Here is a 14,751-nt window from a genome sequence, read left to right as displayed (position 1 = left end):
GATGATCTCCTGGGTTTGAAAGAACGCAGCTCTTTATACTCACAATACCCCCTTCATCAGATTTCTAGCTGTGTCGCTGGAACACCGTGCAGGCGTTTGGTTGTTCCCCCCAAAACACACACACACACACACACACACACACACACACACAAACAACAGCATAATGCCCTTCAACAAGGCACCTTGATGGGGGGTTTTGCCAAATGGTATAGACACCAAGAGCCATCGGAGCCTGGTTTAAACTAGGGGCCTGACTGAAAGTCCATTAAAGTCTATCAGTCTTTCAATTGACTTCAGTGGGTTTTGAATCATGCCCGCTCAACCAAGGCAGGGAAACTGGTAGTAGCACCAGTGGGAATGCCCCCTCCCCAAAGATAGAGATTTTGGCATTGCCGACCCAGTCTGCTCCGGGGGCCCAGGACCAGAAGAGCAGGCCAGCCGCTCATCGCCAGAGCAATCAGGGATGGCAGGGACTAGTGCTGCTGCAATGGAAACATCGAGGGGCCCGACAGTTGTTTCTGCCCCTGCGTGTTGCTCCGCTGCATAATCTGGGAACCAATGTTTCCTGTAAACTGTGTGGAGCAAGAGCAGGACGGGAGGGGCTGGAGCAGATGCTGCAGCACCTGAAGTCAGGCTGGGAAGCGGGCCGGAAGCTAGGCGATCGGGCCAGGGCTAGGAGCAGCTACCCCGGCAGCTAGTGAGAGAGATGCAAATGGCCGGGACCCGCCATCCCAGCCTGGAGCCAGCTGCCCACCCACTCAAGTCTCAGTAGCTCCCCATGCACATCACCCATCCTACTCCCCCTCCTATTGTCTGCATCCCCACTCAAAGCGAGCTTCCGCTGCCTCGGAGAACAGCCACAGCCATGAAGTGTAAAGCAAAGATTTCCACAAAAACCGGGGAGGGGGTGGAGAGCTTAGCCAGCAATTAACAGAAATCATGGAAATGTCATTCAGATCGGAGGTATTTTATTCAGCCCCGGGCAAAGCCTGGGCTCCCTCAGTGAATTCCTTTCCACAGCAGTCTGCGAGGGGCCGTTCTCGTTATCGGCTGGATGTTATCTAGAGAGCCTTGTGTCTACAGTGAATGAACAAAGTGGTATTTGCATAATACAGGGACGGCCTCTTCCTTTGAGCCTGCTTTCTCCATTAACTGCAGTTGTTGAGATATGAAATATGCATCAGAGCTTTCTCCCAGAGTTTATTCTAGCCAAACGCTGTGACAGGGAAAATTACTTAGATCTCCACTTACATGATTTGTAAAACTCCATGAGAAACTCTGGCTCGTGCTTTCCATTGCGCTAGGAGGGGGTGATGGCCTGATCCCAGCTGAAGTGCACACAGGCCTGCAGGCGACCATAAGCCTTGGAGGGATTTGTAATTTAGCTTCTTTCCAGGAGACAGACACTGCCTCCATTTCAGGTATATTTTAAGGGGGTGAGGCCCAGGGAACCTGAACGTGGTTTCGGGAGATGGGATATCTAATTCCTGATCTCATTGCTGCATGGAACTTCTGTCTCTACGCTTCAGCTTCTCCATCCGCATGCACAGTGAGGCTCGTAAGACCTGCCTTCCAGTGGAGCTGAGAGGCATCACTAACGTTTGCCAGGCACTGACAGCTCCAAATGTGAGAGGCAGGGTATCCTTACGACTATTTCATTAGCAGAAACTCCTACCAGGCAGGAGGTATGAATGTAACTGGCTGTTCCATTGCAGAGCTGTGTGTTCCTCTAGCGAGGCAAGTTACCCATCACGGAGCAGCGCGCAGCCCAGCCGTGCACCTTCCGGGTGGATTCTGCAGGGGCTATTCCTGGAGCTGCTCTGTACTTTTATAATGACACAGACGCTTCTATCCAGAAACCCAGATTTTGGAGGTGTAAAAGGTGTAGTCCCACTCCTCAGCCTTAAACAGGGGTGGACCTGCTTAATATTTACAAATGCCTTATCAGGCCTTCTTGCGCCCCCCTCCTCCCCCCCCCCGACACACACACTCCTCCCCCTCCAGGAGCTATTCTGCAGAGATCAAGTGGGAACCTGGACAAGATGCAAATAGGGCAAATGAGTGATGTGCAGGCATATTTTTATAGTATGCCACCACCAGTTAAAAAGAACAGATTACAGCTGTATGACGTTTGTTGATTATTCTGTTTTCTGAACGTTCCTTCTCTAACTGCTCTGAGCTAAATTAGAAATATGGGCTCTTACACATTTTTCTCTCTATATCTGCAAGGCAGTTTCTTCAAGGAAAAAGTGGAGAATCCAGGGAAGCTTTTTGCCTCCCATAATAAGTGGTCCGTCTGGTTTTTGCTTGCAAGACACATACAATACCCATTTAAATTACTATACTTCATATGGTAAGGTAACATATCTCTCAAGCCTCAGTGACTACAAAAGGAAATTAAAATGGCATGAAACCTGCTGGGGAAGATAACATGAAAATGAACAGACCCCATACAACATGATTTTTATGGGCCCACTGTGTTCATCTTTCGTATGGTAACAAGTGACAATAATTACATGCTTTGGACAGGATTTCTCATTTCATTGAAAGAAACCTCTAATCATCATTTCAGCTAGTCCACGGGCTGCAGAAGCAACAGCCTCCGACATAATTCATGTTCCTGCTCTACTCTCTCCCTTAACTAGCTACCACTGGCTTTTCTTTGGATTCACACTGTGATCAGCACAAAGGCTCCTTGCTGGGTACGTGAAGCCACGAGACTATTGTTAAAATCACCCTAGATTACATTTTTCATGCTCCCTTGTAGCCCAATACATTTGAAGTTTTGAAACCTACATACTAACATGCAGGACAAATGCTGGGATTTGGGATTACGAATTAAATGTTAAGTATCAGAGGGGTAGCCGTGTTAGTCTGAATCTGTAAAAAGCAACAGAGGGTCCTGTGGCACCTTTGAGACTAACAGAAGTATTGGGAGCATAAGCTTTCGTGGGTAAGAACCTCACTTCTTCAGATGCAAGTACATTAAATTAAATGTTGTATCATTTTGGTGTGTGCCTAGACCAGGGGTGGCCAAAATGTGGCTTGTGAGCTCCATGTGGCTCTTTTTACAGTTAAAGTGCGGCTCACAGAGCCCCCACAAACTCCCGCTCATTCTCCACCTATCAGGCTGGGGGTGGGGGGCGCTCGGGGCTTCTGCCCTGCAGTAAGGTGGTGGGGTTAGGGGCTTCTGACAGAGATGATTGGTGCCTGCTGAAAGTGGGGTCATAATTTAAAGCTTTGTTCCCACCCCCCAACATCTTGAGTCACACACACACACACACACACACACACACACACACACACACACACACCCTTACCATCAGCAGTCCCTCCCTGCAGCTCCCAAGTGTTAGCTCCTTGTGGAGAAGTAGCAGCAAAGGGCTGGGAGCTGCAGGGAGGGGTCTGCTGCTTTAGCTCCATGGGGAGAGGGAGCAGCAAAAGCAGCTCCCAGCTGTTTGCCACTGCCTCTCCCCACAGCCACAGCTGCCATGCAGGGAGAGGGCTTGGTGGCACCATGTGACTGAGCGGAGCCAGCAACCCTGGCAAAAATTGGTGAGTGGGGGGGAGGGAGGAGGAAAAGTGACCACATGTGCCCCCCCCAAGGTGTCATCTCCGGCTTCTGCCCAGCAGGGAGAGGGGTCTTGGGGCTTCAGCCCCACGGCCGTGCCTGATGGGGTTCGGGGCTTCAGCCCCATGGAGAGCACCTGCCAGGGCTGGGAGCTTCAGGGCTGAAGCCCCGAGCCCCAGCAAGTGTGCCCTGGCTCTCAAACTTCTGAAGATGGTTGTATGTGGCTCGGACGGTCAGTAAGTTTGGCCACCCCTGGCCTATACAAATGGGAAACCCTCAGAGCTCCCAGCCAGCCAGAGCCCAAACGTGAAACACAACAACGTGTGACCAAAAAAACACAATGAAGGGGACACAAAATTTAAGTAACCCAGTGAAGGAAATTCAAAATGCGGTAGGAATTCCTCCCTTCACTACTCTCGTTCTAGGACCTCAGCTGCACGATTCTTTATTGTGGATGTAAATCACTGATAGCAATCAGAGTGATGGGACACTTTGTGTGGAACACAGGGGACTTGGGGACTAAAATGGTTGTTTCAACAGTTTGCTAGCCCTCCACAGAATGACAGGTTGCTACAGGGTACAAGGTGACACTGCTGTGTTCAGAGCTCTGTGGCTTTAGAGCAAATTGAGTCTTACCATCCATCAACGCCTGCTTTCTGCAGCTCAGAAATCCCAAACGACAAAGACCCCATGAAATCATTTCTGCTGGTCAGATCCCAGTCCCAAATCTCCACTGACAACCTTCTGTCTTTGTCCGACTCTTTCAGCTGACTGCAATAAAGGAGGGGAAGAAGCAAAATTTCTGTAGGGGAAGTTATCTCCGCAATTCCACATGCTTCGCGCGTGCGTTCAATAAATAAATGAATATGAAATGAAGTGATGGTCTTCAGCGACAATACGTTTCTTTAATGTTTAATTTGCTGATAGCGCACATTTCAAATGGAGAATGTAAAGTTCTTTCATTGAAATGCAAGACTTTGATCAGTGCACAGAGCAGAAGTGAAAGCATTTCCGAGACATTTATTATGACAGGAAAAAAGTTACTTCTCCATTGAATCAGCTGAATATTTCAGATACTTAAAGCCCAGCAAACACATTCACAGTCATTCTGGAGACAAGAGGGTCTACTTTACAATATTAAATTTGTGTTACTCTACTTACAATTTAAAAGTCTCATTCCACTCAGGATTCAGAGAGCACTTTATAGTTTTGGTCTTCTGTTTGCTTTCACTTTTCGGGTCGGGGATTAGTTTAAGTTTCACATAAGGGTCTGACAAGCCATTAGGGTCCATAGGAACTAGATTTCTGGCATCTCTTACTAGGGAAAAAAATAAAAAGTACATTCAATGTTAAAACTACAAAGATATCTGCAGCCCTATTCAGCTTCCTTAAAAATATTTCTGTCCCATACGCTTATGACATAGCATAACTGACTGACATTACATTGAAATGCTGACTGAAAACTGCGTTAATATAGACATTGATCATAATAGGAATGATTAATACAAAGTAAATACACATGTAATGGACATTCTATTCAAATGTAGGACTGTGAAATTCCCTTTCTTCCTCCTGCTGGTTAAGAGGAAATGAACTGCCATCCCAGGTCATATCAGCGGTCCATCTAATCCAGTATCTTGTCCCTATTGGTGGTGAGCTTCAGAAATGCTTCAGAGGAAGGTGTAAGAATCCTGCAATAGCAGATGTGAGATAATCTGCCAGCTCTCTAATAGTTAGAGATTGGCTAAGGCCCTGAAGCACAAGATTTAACATCCCTTTTCAAAAATTTTGTTAGCATTAACCGTGGATATTCTTTTCATCCATATAAATGTATAATCCACATTTTACTTTACTAAATTCTTGGCCTCAATGACTTCATGTGGCAATGAGTTCCACATTCCAATTATACATTGTGTTTTGAAGGAACAATTTCACTTCATTATTTTTACTTATACAGCAACCATAAGTGTGTTAAGTGTTTTAGCAAAACACCCAGGAGTCAGGCGGGTCAAAGGACAGTCCAGATCAGTGGTCAGAGTTCACACAAGAGGTCCAACGGCCAGGAGACACAATCCAAGGGGAAGGCAGAGCAAGGCTGCTGGCGGGGTCAGGTGAGGCAGCAAGGCACTCAAGCTGCGTCTGAGTAGCAACCAACAGGCAATGGCTTGTTGCTCAGACAAGCCAGACAGGAAGCAGGAAATTTATATATGGCTACCAGCCAATCAGAGTCGAGACCATGTGGCCAATCAGGAAGCAGGTCGTGGAACCGCTGAAAGCTAGTCTATGAATTCCCTGGTAATTCAATGAGTTGGTATGACACAATGGCCAAGGCTGCTTCCCAAGAATTTGATGGATCCAGGTTCAAGACCAACAAGGAGTCTGGTGGCACCTTAAAGATTAACAGATTTATTTGGGCATAAGCTTTCGTGGGTAAAAACCTCACTTCTTCTGAAGTGAGATTTTTACCCACGAAAGCTTATGCCCAAATAAATCTGTTAGCCTTTAAGGTGCCACCAGACTCCTTGTTGTTTTTGTAGATACAGACTAACACGGCTACCCCCTGATACTTGAGGTTCAAGACCGGGGTCTGAGACCAGGGTCCTTTCACTTAGACATAATAGGAGAGTTCCCTGCCAATAGTCTAAATAAAACAAACATGGAGGAAGAGATTTTCAAGAGTGCATATGTAATTTATAAAGAGCGGCAAACATCTGTTAGTCTATAAGGTGCCACAGGACTCTGTTGCTTTTTACAGATCCAGACTAACACGGCTACCCCTCCGATATGTGATTTATGAACACTAGTTCCATTTAAAACAATCAATGGAACATCCTAAATTAATTAGGGCTAGATTTATAAAGGTATTTAGGCACCTAAAGATGCAATTAGGCATTTAGTGGGATCCACAAAACACAGGCACCCATTTCCCATTGACTTCAGAGAGAGTTCATCGCCTAGCCTGCTTAGGTACATTTGCAAACACTACCGGTGCCTATAAGGATCTTGTGGAGCCTAAACACCTCCAGAAATCTGGCCCTTAGGCACTTTGAAAACTATTTTTGAGAAGAGAGAACTTTTTGTTTTGTTTTTTAAATATATGGAGATATACCTATCTCCTAGAACTAGAAGGGACCCCAAAGGTCATTGCGTCCAGCCCCCTGCCTTCACTAGCAGGACCAAGTATTGATTTTGCCCCAGATCCTTAAGTGGCCCCCTCAAGGATTGAGCTCACAACCCTGGGTTTAGCAGGCCAATGCTCAAACAACTGAGCTATCCCTCCCCCCACTAAAACCTGTGCATTGCAAACCGTAAAATAAAACAAAGAATGAGATCCAGGGTTCTTTTGTAAGAAGAGACCAGCATCGATTTGAATTTAAATTTCCCTCGAAGAACAAGAGGATGAAGAACTAGGTTCAGGATATAGACTAGTGCCTGGGCAGCAAATGCCCTCCACTGTCCTAGGAAGGACAACGGAAAGAGCGAAGTGATGACCATTGCAAGAACAAATTAGACATTAGGGAAGTTTAATCAGGGTGGCAGATTCTAATGCAGGGCTCTTCTGTTGAGTCACTCTAGGTTCAGCTGCTAAAGCCCTGAATTCAGAGTCAGGATAATTACAATGAGTCATGCTGCAAGTGGGGCTAGAATATAAAAAGGGAGGTGGGAGCCTCTCCTTGGGCCAGAGCACATGAGAGAGCTACAGACTGGAGGGAAACTCAGAACAGCCACCTTCCCAGAGGAAGCCTCAGCAGAAGTTTACAACAGGTTGTTGTTGAGTTCCACTAGTTATAAACACCAGTAATCGTAACCCGTCTAATCCCTGCAGACGCTGGAAAAGGAACTACGTTCCACAAACCCAAGGAGGGTTAAAAGGGACACAGTGGGTTTATCACAGGAGTTCTAAATATTTATCAAAAAAAAAAAAAAAAAAAAAAGAAAGAAAGAAAAAAAAAAGGCAAAAAAGCAAACCCCAAATAGGTGCCTGACTTGAGAGAATGGAGTCGACAGCCAGGGGGGAGGGGTGTGTGTGTGTGTGTGTGGAAGGGGGGCAGCCAAACACCCACAACACAGACACAGCAAGTCCCATGTATGTCCTTTGGCTTTCTTGGTAAACTAAGTGCTCAAGTCCATTTTGGGAGGACAGCCTTGGGAATCACAACAGGCTGGGACGTCATTTCTAAGCTTTACAATTAGAATAGGACTGTAGCCTTTCTTGGGGAATCTGCAGCAGAACAACAGAGAGCGGTTACATAATTTCTGGAACCAGGCAATTTCCATGAGCTACTGGATCCAGAGCAAGGCGATATTTATCTAGCCACAGTGCTCGGTGAGCATGGGCTAAAGATAATTTTAACTGAATTCAAAATGAATTAATCAGAGGAGATAAAGCAGGTGGGGGAGGGGAGATGTGCAGGAGACCTCAAGTGCTTCTAATTGGATTGCAGCATTATAAAATAAAATTAGGCTGGGGAAACAGATTAGATCATTCTATGTCGAAGAGTTGCCAAGCATTCAAAGCACGATCTCATTGGTGCTCGGGCTGCCGGGCTGAGGAGAAGATAGTCATAGAATCATAGAATATCAGAGTTGGAAGGGACCTCAAGAGGTCATCTAGTCCAACCCCCTGCTCAAAGCAGGACCAATTCCCAGCTAAATCATCCCAGCCAGGGCTTTGTCAAGCCGGGCCTTAAAAACCTCCAAGGAAGGAGACTCCACCACCTCCCTAGGTAACGCATTCCAGTGTTTCACCACCCTCCTAGTGAAATAGTTTTTCCTGATATCCAACCTGGACCTCCCCCACTGCAACTTGAGACCATTGCTCCTTGTTCTGTCATCTGCCACCACTGAGAACAGCCGAGCTCCATCCTCTTTGGAACCCCCCTTCAGGTAGTTGAAAGCAGCTATCAAATCCCCCCTCATTCTTCTCTTCTGGAGACTAAACAATCCCAGTTCTCTCAGCCTCTCCTCATAAGTCATGTGCTCCAGACCCCTAATCATTTTTGTTGCCCTCCGCTGGACTCTTTCCAATTTTTCCACATCCTTCTTGTAGTGTGGGGACCAAAACTGGACACAGTATTCCAGATGAGGCCTCACCAATGTCGAATAAAGGGGAACGATCACGTTCCTCGATCTGCTGGCAATGCCCCTACTTATACAGCCCAAAATGCCGTTAGCCTTCTTGGCAACAAGAGCACACTGTTGAATCATATCCAGCTTCTCGTCCACTGTGACCCCTAGGTCCTTTTCAGCAGAACTGCTACCTAGCCATTTGGTCCCTAGTCTGTAGCAGTGCATGGGATTCTTCCGTCCTAAGTGCAGGACTCTGCACTTGTCCTTGTTGAACCTCATCAGGTTTTTTTCTGCCCAATCCTCTAATTTGTCTAGGTCCCTCTGTATCCGATCCCTACCCTCTAGTGTATCTACCACGCCTCCTAATTTAGTGTCATCTGCAAACTTGCTGAGAGTGCAGTCCACACCATCCTCCAGATCATTAATAAAGATATTAAACAAAACCGGCCCCAGGACCGACCCTTGGGGCACTCCACTTGAAACCGGCTGCCAACTAGACATGGAGCCATTGATCACTACCCGTTGAGCCCGACGATCTAGCCAGCTTTCTATCCACCTTACAGTCCATTCATCCAGCCCATACTTCTTTAACTTGGTGGCAAGAATACTGTGGGAGACAGTATCAAAAGCTTTGCTAAAGTCAAGAAATAACACATCCACTGCTTTCCCCTCATCCACAGAGCCAGTTATCTCATCATAGAAGGCAATTAGGTTAGTCAGGCACGACTTCCCCTTCGTGAATCCATGCTGACTGTTCCTGATCACTTTCCTCTCCTCTAGTCCAGATGAGAAGTCCCACCGGATGCGTTGAGGCACAGACAACAAGGGGTTAAAAATATGGAGGATGTAGCTGCCCCTCTGCTGAAAGCTGAGGGAAAACGCCTCCTCTTCCAATCTACTGTAGCCACTGGATACAACCACTAGCAAAAGGCTCCATCAGGTGCTAAATTGGGCAGTGGGGGGGTGGGTGTGACCATGAAAGGGTTAATTTGGAAAGTCAGCTTGTCTAACCTACCTATTATGGAATCAAATAAGAGGGCCCCAGAACTCTAGGTGGGGGAAGGAAAAAGCAATGTGGAAAATCTTGGCCATGGATTTCAATGGAACCAGGATTTCACCCAATATTCTGCCCCAGAGGAGAATACCAACCAGGCCTGCTGTATGTGAATGCAGAGCATTAGGGATTACTTGTAAAGATCCAAGTCACTTTCAAATAGGCCTCCCTAGTCTTCTGGAAAGGCTTCTTAGTGCAGGACCGGGAGCCAGTTTGTTTTTCAAAGGGGATTACTGCTTCAAACTCTGCAATCTAGCTCTGTCCTCCTGAAACACAGCCCAATTTCCGGCTCCGTGGAATCTAACTCATAGCCAAAAATCAAATCTCCATTTATAAACGAGCTCATTCATCAAACATGACACCTTCAACAGAAGCAGGCGAGACACAGAAAGGCAAAGCTGCAAGGGACTAGCCTGCAATCCAATCAAAGATACCTGGGCAGGATCATTGATTTTATAGCACTAAATATTCTTCAAAGTCAAAAGATGACCAAGCCATGTGGATCAAAGAACCTTCCTGCCCCTTTGGCAGAAGAGGGGACAGGATTGACTTCATTATGGACAGCCAGATAAGAAAAATATGTAGTGGGCAAGGACCCACAGAGGATCAGGATAGGTCTGGAACAGGTTGTGTCTCTTTACTGCAAGATTATGGGCCAACAGTGCCCACGTCAAGGCTCAAGAGTACAGAGGTTGCCACTCAACATTCACCAACAGTATTTGAGACTGTGTAGTTATTTCCTATTAAGTGGAAGGAAACATTCAAGATATTACAGTATAGTAACTCTTGGCAGATGCTGGCTAAGACAACCACTTTGTTTCCCCAAGGATACAAAGTGAGGATGATTTCACCCCCATCACAATCACAAGAAGCTCCCCTCCCTTAAAGACAGTCTTCAAGCTATTAGTTCAGAAAATACCAAAGCCCAACATCTGTATAAAAGATGGTACCAGATGTGTTTTGCTGATGATCCCTTTGCAGCAACTCCTGACCCATGTGGGAGGATAAGCCATTGGAGAAAAAGGTCTTATTCCCAATCTTACCTTCCTAAGGGCCTGGGTAAGTATATAAAGAAATATTGGCATTATTTCCCTTTATACAGGAGATTACGATGTCATTACCTATTCTCTCTCTCTCTCCACGTATTTAATCCAGCTGCATAGATGCTAAATGCTAATGAGATGAATAATCAAACAAAAAACACTTTTGTGCAAATTCAGGCACTCCTGTTCCACTTAATGTCTGTCGTTACGACAAACCCAGCCAGCACCCCACACAGGGAACCAGATGGAAAATGGCATTGGAAAATTTTTAAAAATCCAGATGGGTTGTTTTGGGTTGTTGTTTTTTTAAACTCTGTAGATATCAGACAGTCTGGTATTTCAACACATGACAATTCTGCTGTATTATGTCCAATGACTTCTTCTGGGATGATTTGGGGAGTGGAAGGGAAAAGGGACAGTAAAAAAATACAAGTAAAATTCTGCCCTCAAGAGTGCACCATCCCTTCACCTGAATAAGGTCATTTCCAGGTAGATGACTATGGACTTTTGTCTACATATAAAAAATAATCTACAATAAGGCAGGGTGTGAATTTAAAGGAAGATTTGCTATTCCTGAGTAAGTCCACAAGCTGACACTCTTAAATGACTTATTCTGAATTAGGCCTGGTCTACACTACACCGTTAGGTCAATGTAAAATAGCTTAGGTCGACCTAATTATGTCAGCGTACACGCTACAGCCTTGCTCCCGCCGAGGGAAGTGCCCTGCTACACCAACGTCAGAACCCCACCTTTAAGAGAGGTGCAGGGCTTATGTCAGAGGAGTCAGGGCTACCTAGTGTCTGTAGGACACCGTGTCCCTTACATCGGCGGTCTTGTCAATTTCACAGTCCTGATGGACAAGAAAGCCGGGGAGCTAGAGCCCAGCTGCCCCCTGCACCCCTGGAGAGCTGGGCAGCTGAATCCCGCTCCGGACTGGGAGCCGGGGCGAGAAGCCCGGGTGGCCAGAACCTGCTCCCGCCTGGGAATGGGGAGTGGGGGGGGGCGCCTGTGGGGCAGCCAGGCTCCCGGCAGGGAGCTGCCAGCGGAGCTTAGAGACCGGGCTCTCAGCTCCCCATAGTGCCCCACCTAGGTCAGTGGAAGCGCTCCCAGTGAGGACGTGCCCCACCAACCCAAGGAGAGTAGCGTGGACATGCAACAAAGCAGTAATCACTGCTGTGGCTGCAAGTCAACCCCATGTAGGTCGACTCGAGTTTCCAGTGCAGACATACCCTTAGCTTAATCCACTTCCCGTGAGAATTAAACTAATTCGGAATAAAGGCACTCCCGTTCTGGAATCAGAGTGTTCACACAGGGATTTAATCAGGAATAGCCTTTTCAGAATAACTTCTCAATACACAAGCAGCAGTCCTTGGGGGGGGGGGGGGGTGATTTCTCCACTGTGCTACCGGTAACAGTAAGTGAATCAAGCCTCAAAGAGCTCTCTAAAGAAGCTGTTTGTGGCTCAAGAAGGGAGGTTAAAAGTCTGATCCAAGCTATCTTGGGATAGCTAAGGTTATAGACGGTTATATCATGGCAAAGACTCTTGTCTGAACTACTGCCAGCTCCATAGTCCACACATTTCAACAGGCGTGTCCAGTGGCTCCAGAGAACTGAAAGTAACAGGACAATCTTTATTCATTTATGGTGACCTGGTGAGTATCTGTCTTTGAGGACTGTGTGCACATCATAAACATGAACGTCTACGGGGTATTTAGCAATATAGAACAGGATCAGAATTTAATACAGTAGGAAGTTATTAATAGCAGTGCCATATTCTCCTTTATAATAGCTCACAGACACAAACAGCGTGACTTCATTTATTTTACAGCGTTCATTCAGACAATTACTTTCATGTGCCATTAGTAAATTAATCATTTTGTTAAGTCAATACTAATACCAACTCTGTGCCTCAGAAGATACACAGTAACTATGTGGCTTAATTTGGACTCTCAGTCAAAATCTCCTAGAGAAGGCTTTGTACCATCCACACAAAAACGGCTTGAGAACTGGAAATCTGCTATGTGAAATCTCTAAGTAATGAGTTTAATTTCCAAGGGTCATGAAAAGGCTCTGCTCCAATACAACCACAATGATTTCCCCTCCTCCCCCCACCCGTATCTGGGGAGAAGAATACATATTTTCTCATGATTGTGATGTGCTTTTATCTGTTTTTTTTAATAGAAAAAGCCTATCATTATAACCACATTTTTGAATAATGAAACACAAAATGTATTAAAAAAAAAAAAAGAATCCAAAACTAGGTCCCAACAAGCCATTATCTAACTAATAATACAAGTCTAAAGAAAGCAAGCGTTATCGTATTCGTAAACAAACATAAGTAATCCCTAAATGCTGGTTCCTAAAATGAAAGTGTTTTGTATTAAAAGCCAAGCACAAAAACTGCCCATACAGCTAAGAATCTCTTCTCCAAGGCTTCCCTTGTCCAGTGCCTTTCCCGTAACTGAGTTCTTAATTTCTTGGTTAGTTTGATATCACACACACACCTCTCTACCTCTGCCCTTGGTTTTGACCCATTACTCTATTATCGGATAATTCAACCACGGTCTATAAAAAATATTGCCAATAAATGCCCATCAAAATGTTGAGTGAGTGAGATGCCCCAGACAAGATATCCTCTGTGATCTGAATCCGGTGGCAAAACCAAGCGGTGCTCTGGGTAATGCAGTACTAGCAATAGAAAGCGTATTTCAGGAAGTACAAACCTTTCCAGCAAAGCACATCTGGCCATGTGGACTCAAGGTCCATTGGTTTTGCCCGGTACTGTTGTTTCCTTCCTTGGCTAGAGAGGGCTACACAAGAAAGCATCGGAGTCTCACGCCTACTTGTTGTAAAATCCTGTATTCTGGCACACGGGGCTTTTTACAGGCATTAGTAGCACATCACTGCTCTGTAATATTTATGACCATTGAAATTCCTTGGGGTCAAGTCTGGTTCTGGACAAAGTTTATGGAGATGGTCACCCCACTAAGGTTTCATTCAGCTCTGGGCAAATATTCAATCCGTCCTCCTTCGTTTTGCTCAGGACAGCACAAAACTGGCTGGTTTCATCTGTTAAATCCACACGAGCAAGAGGCCATTATTCAGCACCCGAATGGCCATCACAGATCAAGCAAACTCGAGTGCCCACGTGGTTCTGGACGCAGCAGGGCCTGCGTGGTCAGTCATTCCGCCCATCCTCACCATGGCAGGACTTTCTCTGTACAGCAGCCTCTTCCCCCAGCTCAAAGGTGTGGAAAAAGCCATCCCTGCATCCAGAGCAATTACTAGAGGATTTCAACACTGGTTACCACAGGAAAGCTCTTCCCATCACCCTCAATCTCCCTACAGAGGAGATGCACAGAAATACAAGGACCCCTCACATTTCCCGGGGGGAGGAATAGCTCAGTGGTTTGAGCATTGGCCTGCTAAACCCAAGGTTGTGAGTTGAATCCTTGAGGGGGCCATTTAGGGCAAAAATCTGTCTGAGGATTGGTCCTGCTTTGAGCAGGGGGTTGGACTAGATGACCAGCCCTGATATTCTAGGATTCCCTGGAATGCTTATGCTATTGTGTGTGCTGGCAATGTAGGGAAACTAACACACATCATGGCAAGCTCTCTTGTGCTTCAAATACTGGTAACTTCACCCATTCTTTCACTCAATGCCGGCACTCCCCACGTGCCTTCCAGCCACAGGGAGAAAAAAAAGGGCAAACCATAGCGGATCAGACCAACGCTGCACCCAGGGTGGTATCCCACAGTCAGCACTGGCCAACATAACACATTCTGGAGGCAGGCAAATAAAACCCCTGCATCATTTATCTGGGCAATTGTGCAATGCTTTAGGTGAGGGGCAAATAGAATTCCTGACCCTTGCAGTCAATCAGTTTACGCCCGGAAGCATGAGATTTGATTACCCCGATGTCATTATCTCAGCATGCACAGCTAGAAATGTTATTAATGGAAATAAAATTATCAAGTCATTAAAAAAATAGAAACCTCTGCATAATGCTCC

General features: G+C 46.1%; 1 protein-coding gene across 2 annotated transcripts in view; it reads right to left on the bottom strand.

The window, feature by feature from the left end:
* PRKCB (protein kinase C beta) overlaps nucleotides 1–14,751 on the bottom strand; it is a 241,597-nt gene that overhangs the window by 73,597 nt on the left and 153,249 nt on the right. For both annotated transcript variants that reach the window (XM_054042412.1, XM_054042411.1), the window contains exons 6-7: nucleotides 4,733–4,889; nucleotides 4,208–4,342 (exon numbers count right to left, since the gene is read on the bottom strand). In XM_054042412.1, coding sequence (XP_053898387.1) covers nucleotides 4,208–4,342; nucleotides 4,733–4,889 — 292 coding nt within the window. The remainder of the gene's footprint in view (nucleotides 1–4,207; nucleotides 4,343–4,732; nucleotides 4,890–14,751) is intronic.

This window comes from Malaclemys terrapin, chromosome 10 (genome assembly GCF_027887155.1).
Source record: "Malaclemys terrapin pileata isolate rMalTer1 chromosome 10, rMalTer1.hap1, whole genome shotgun sequence".
Taxonomy (NCBI): Eukaryota; Metazoa; Chordata; order Testudines; family Emydidae; genus Malaclemys; species Malaclemys terrapin.
The sequence above is the reverse complement of the archived record's forward strand: the minus strand, read 5'-3'. Positions and strand labels throughout refer to the sequence as shown.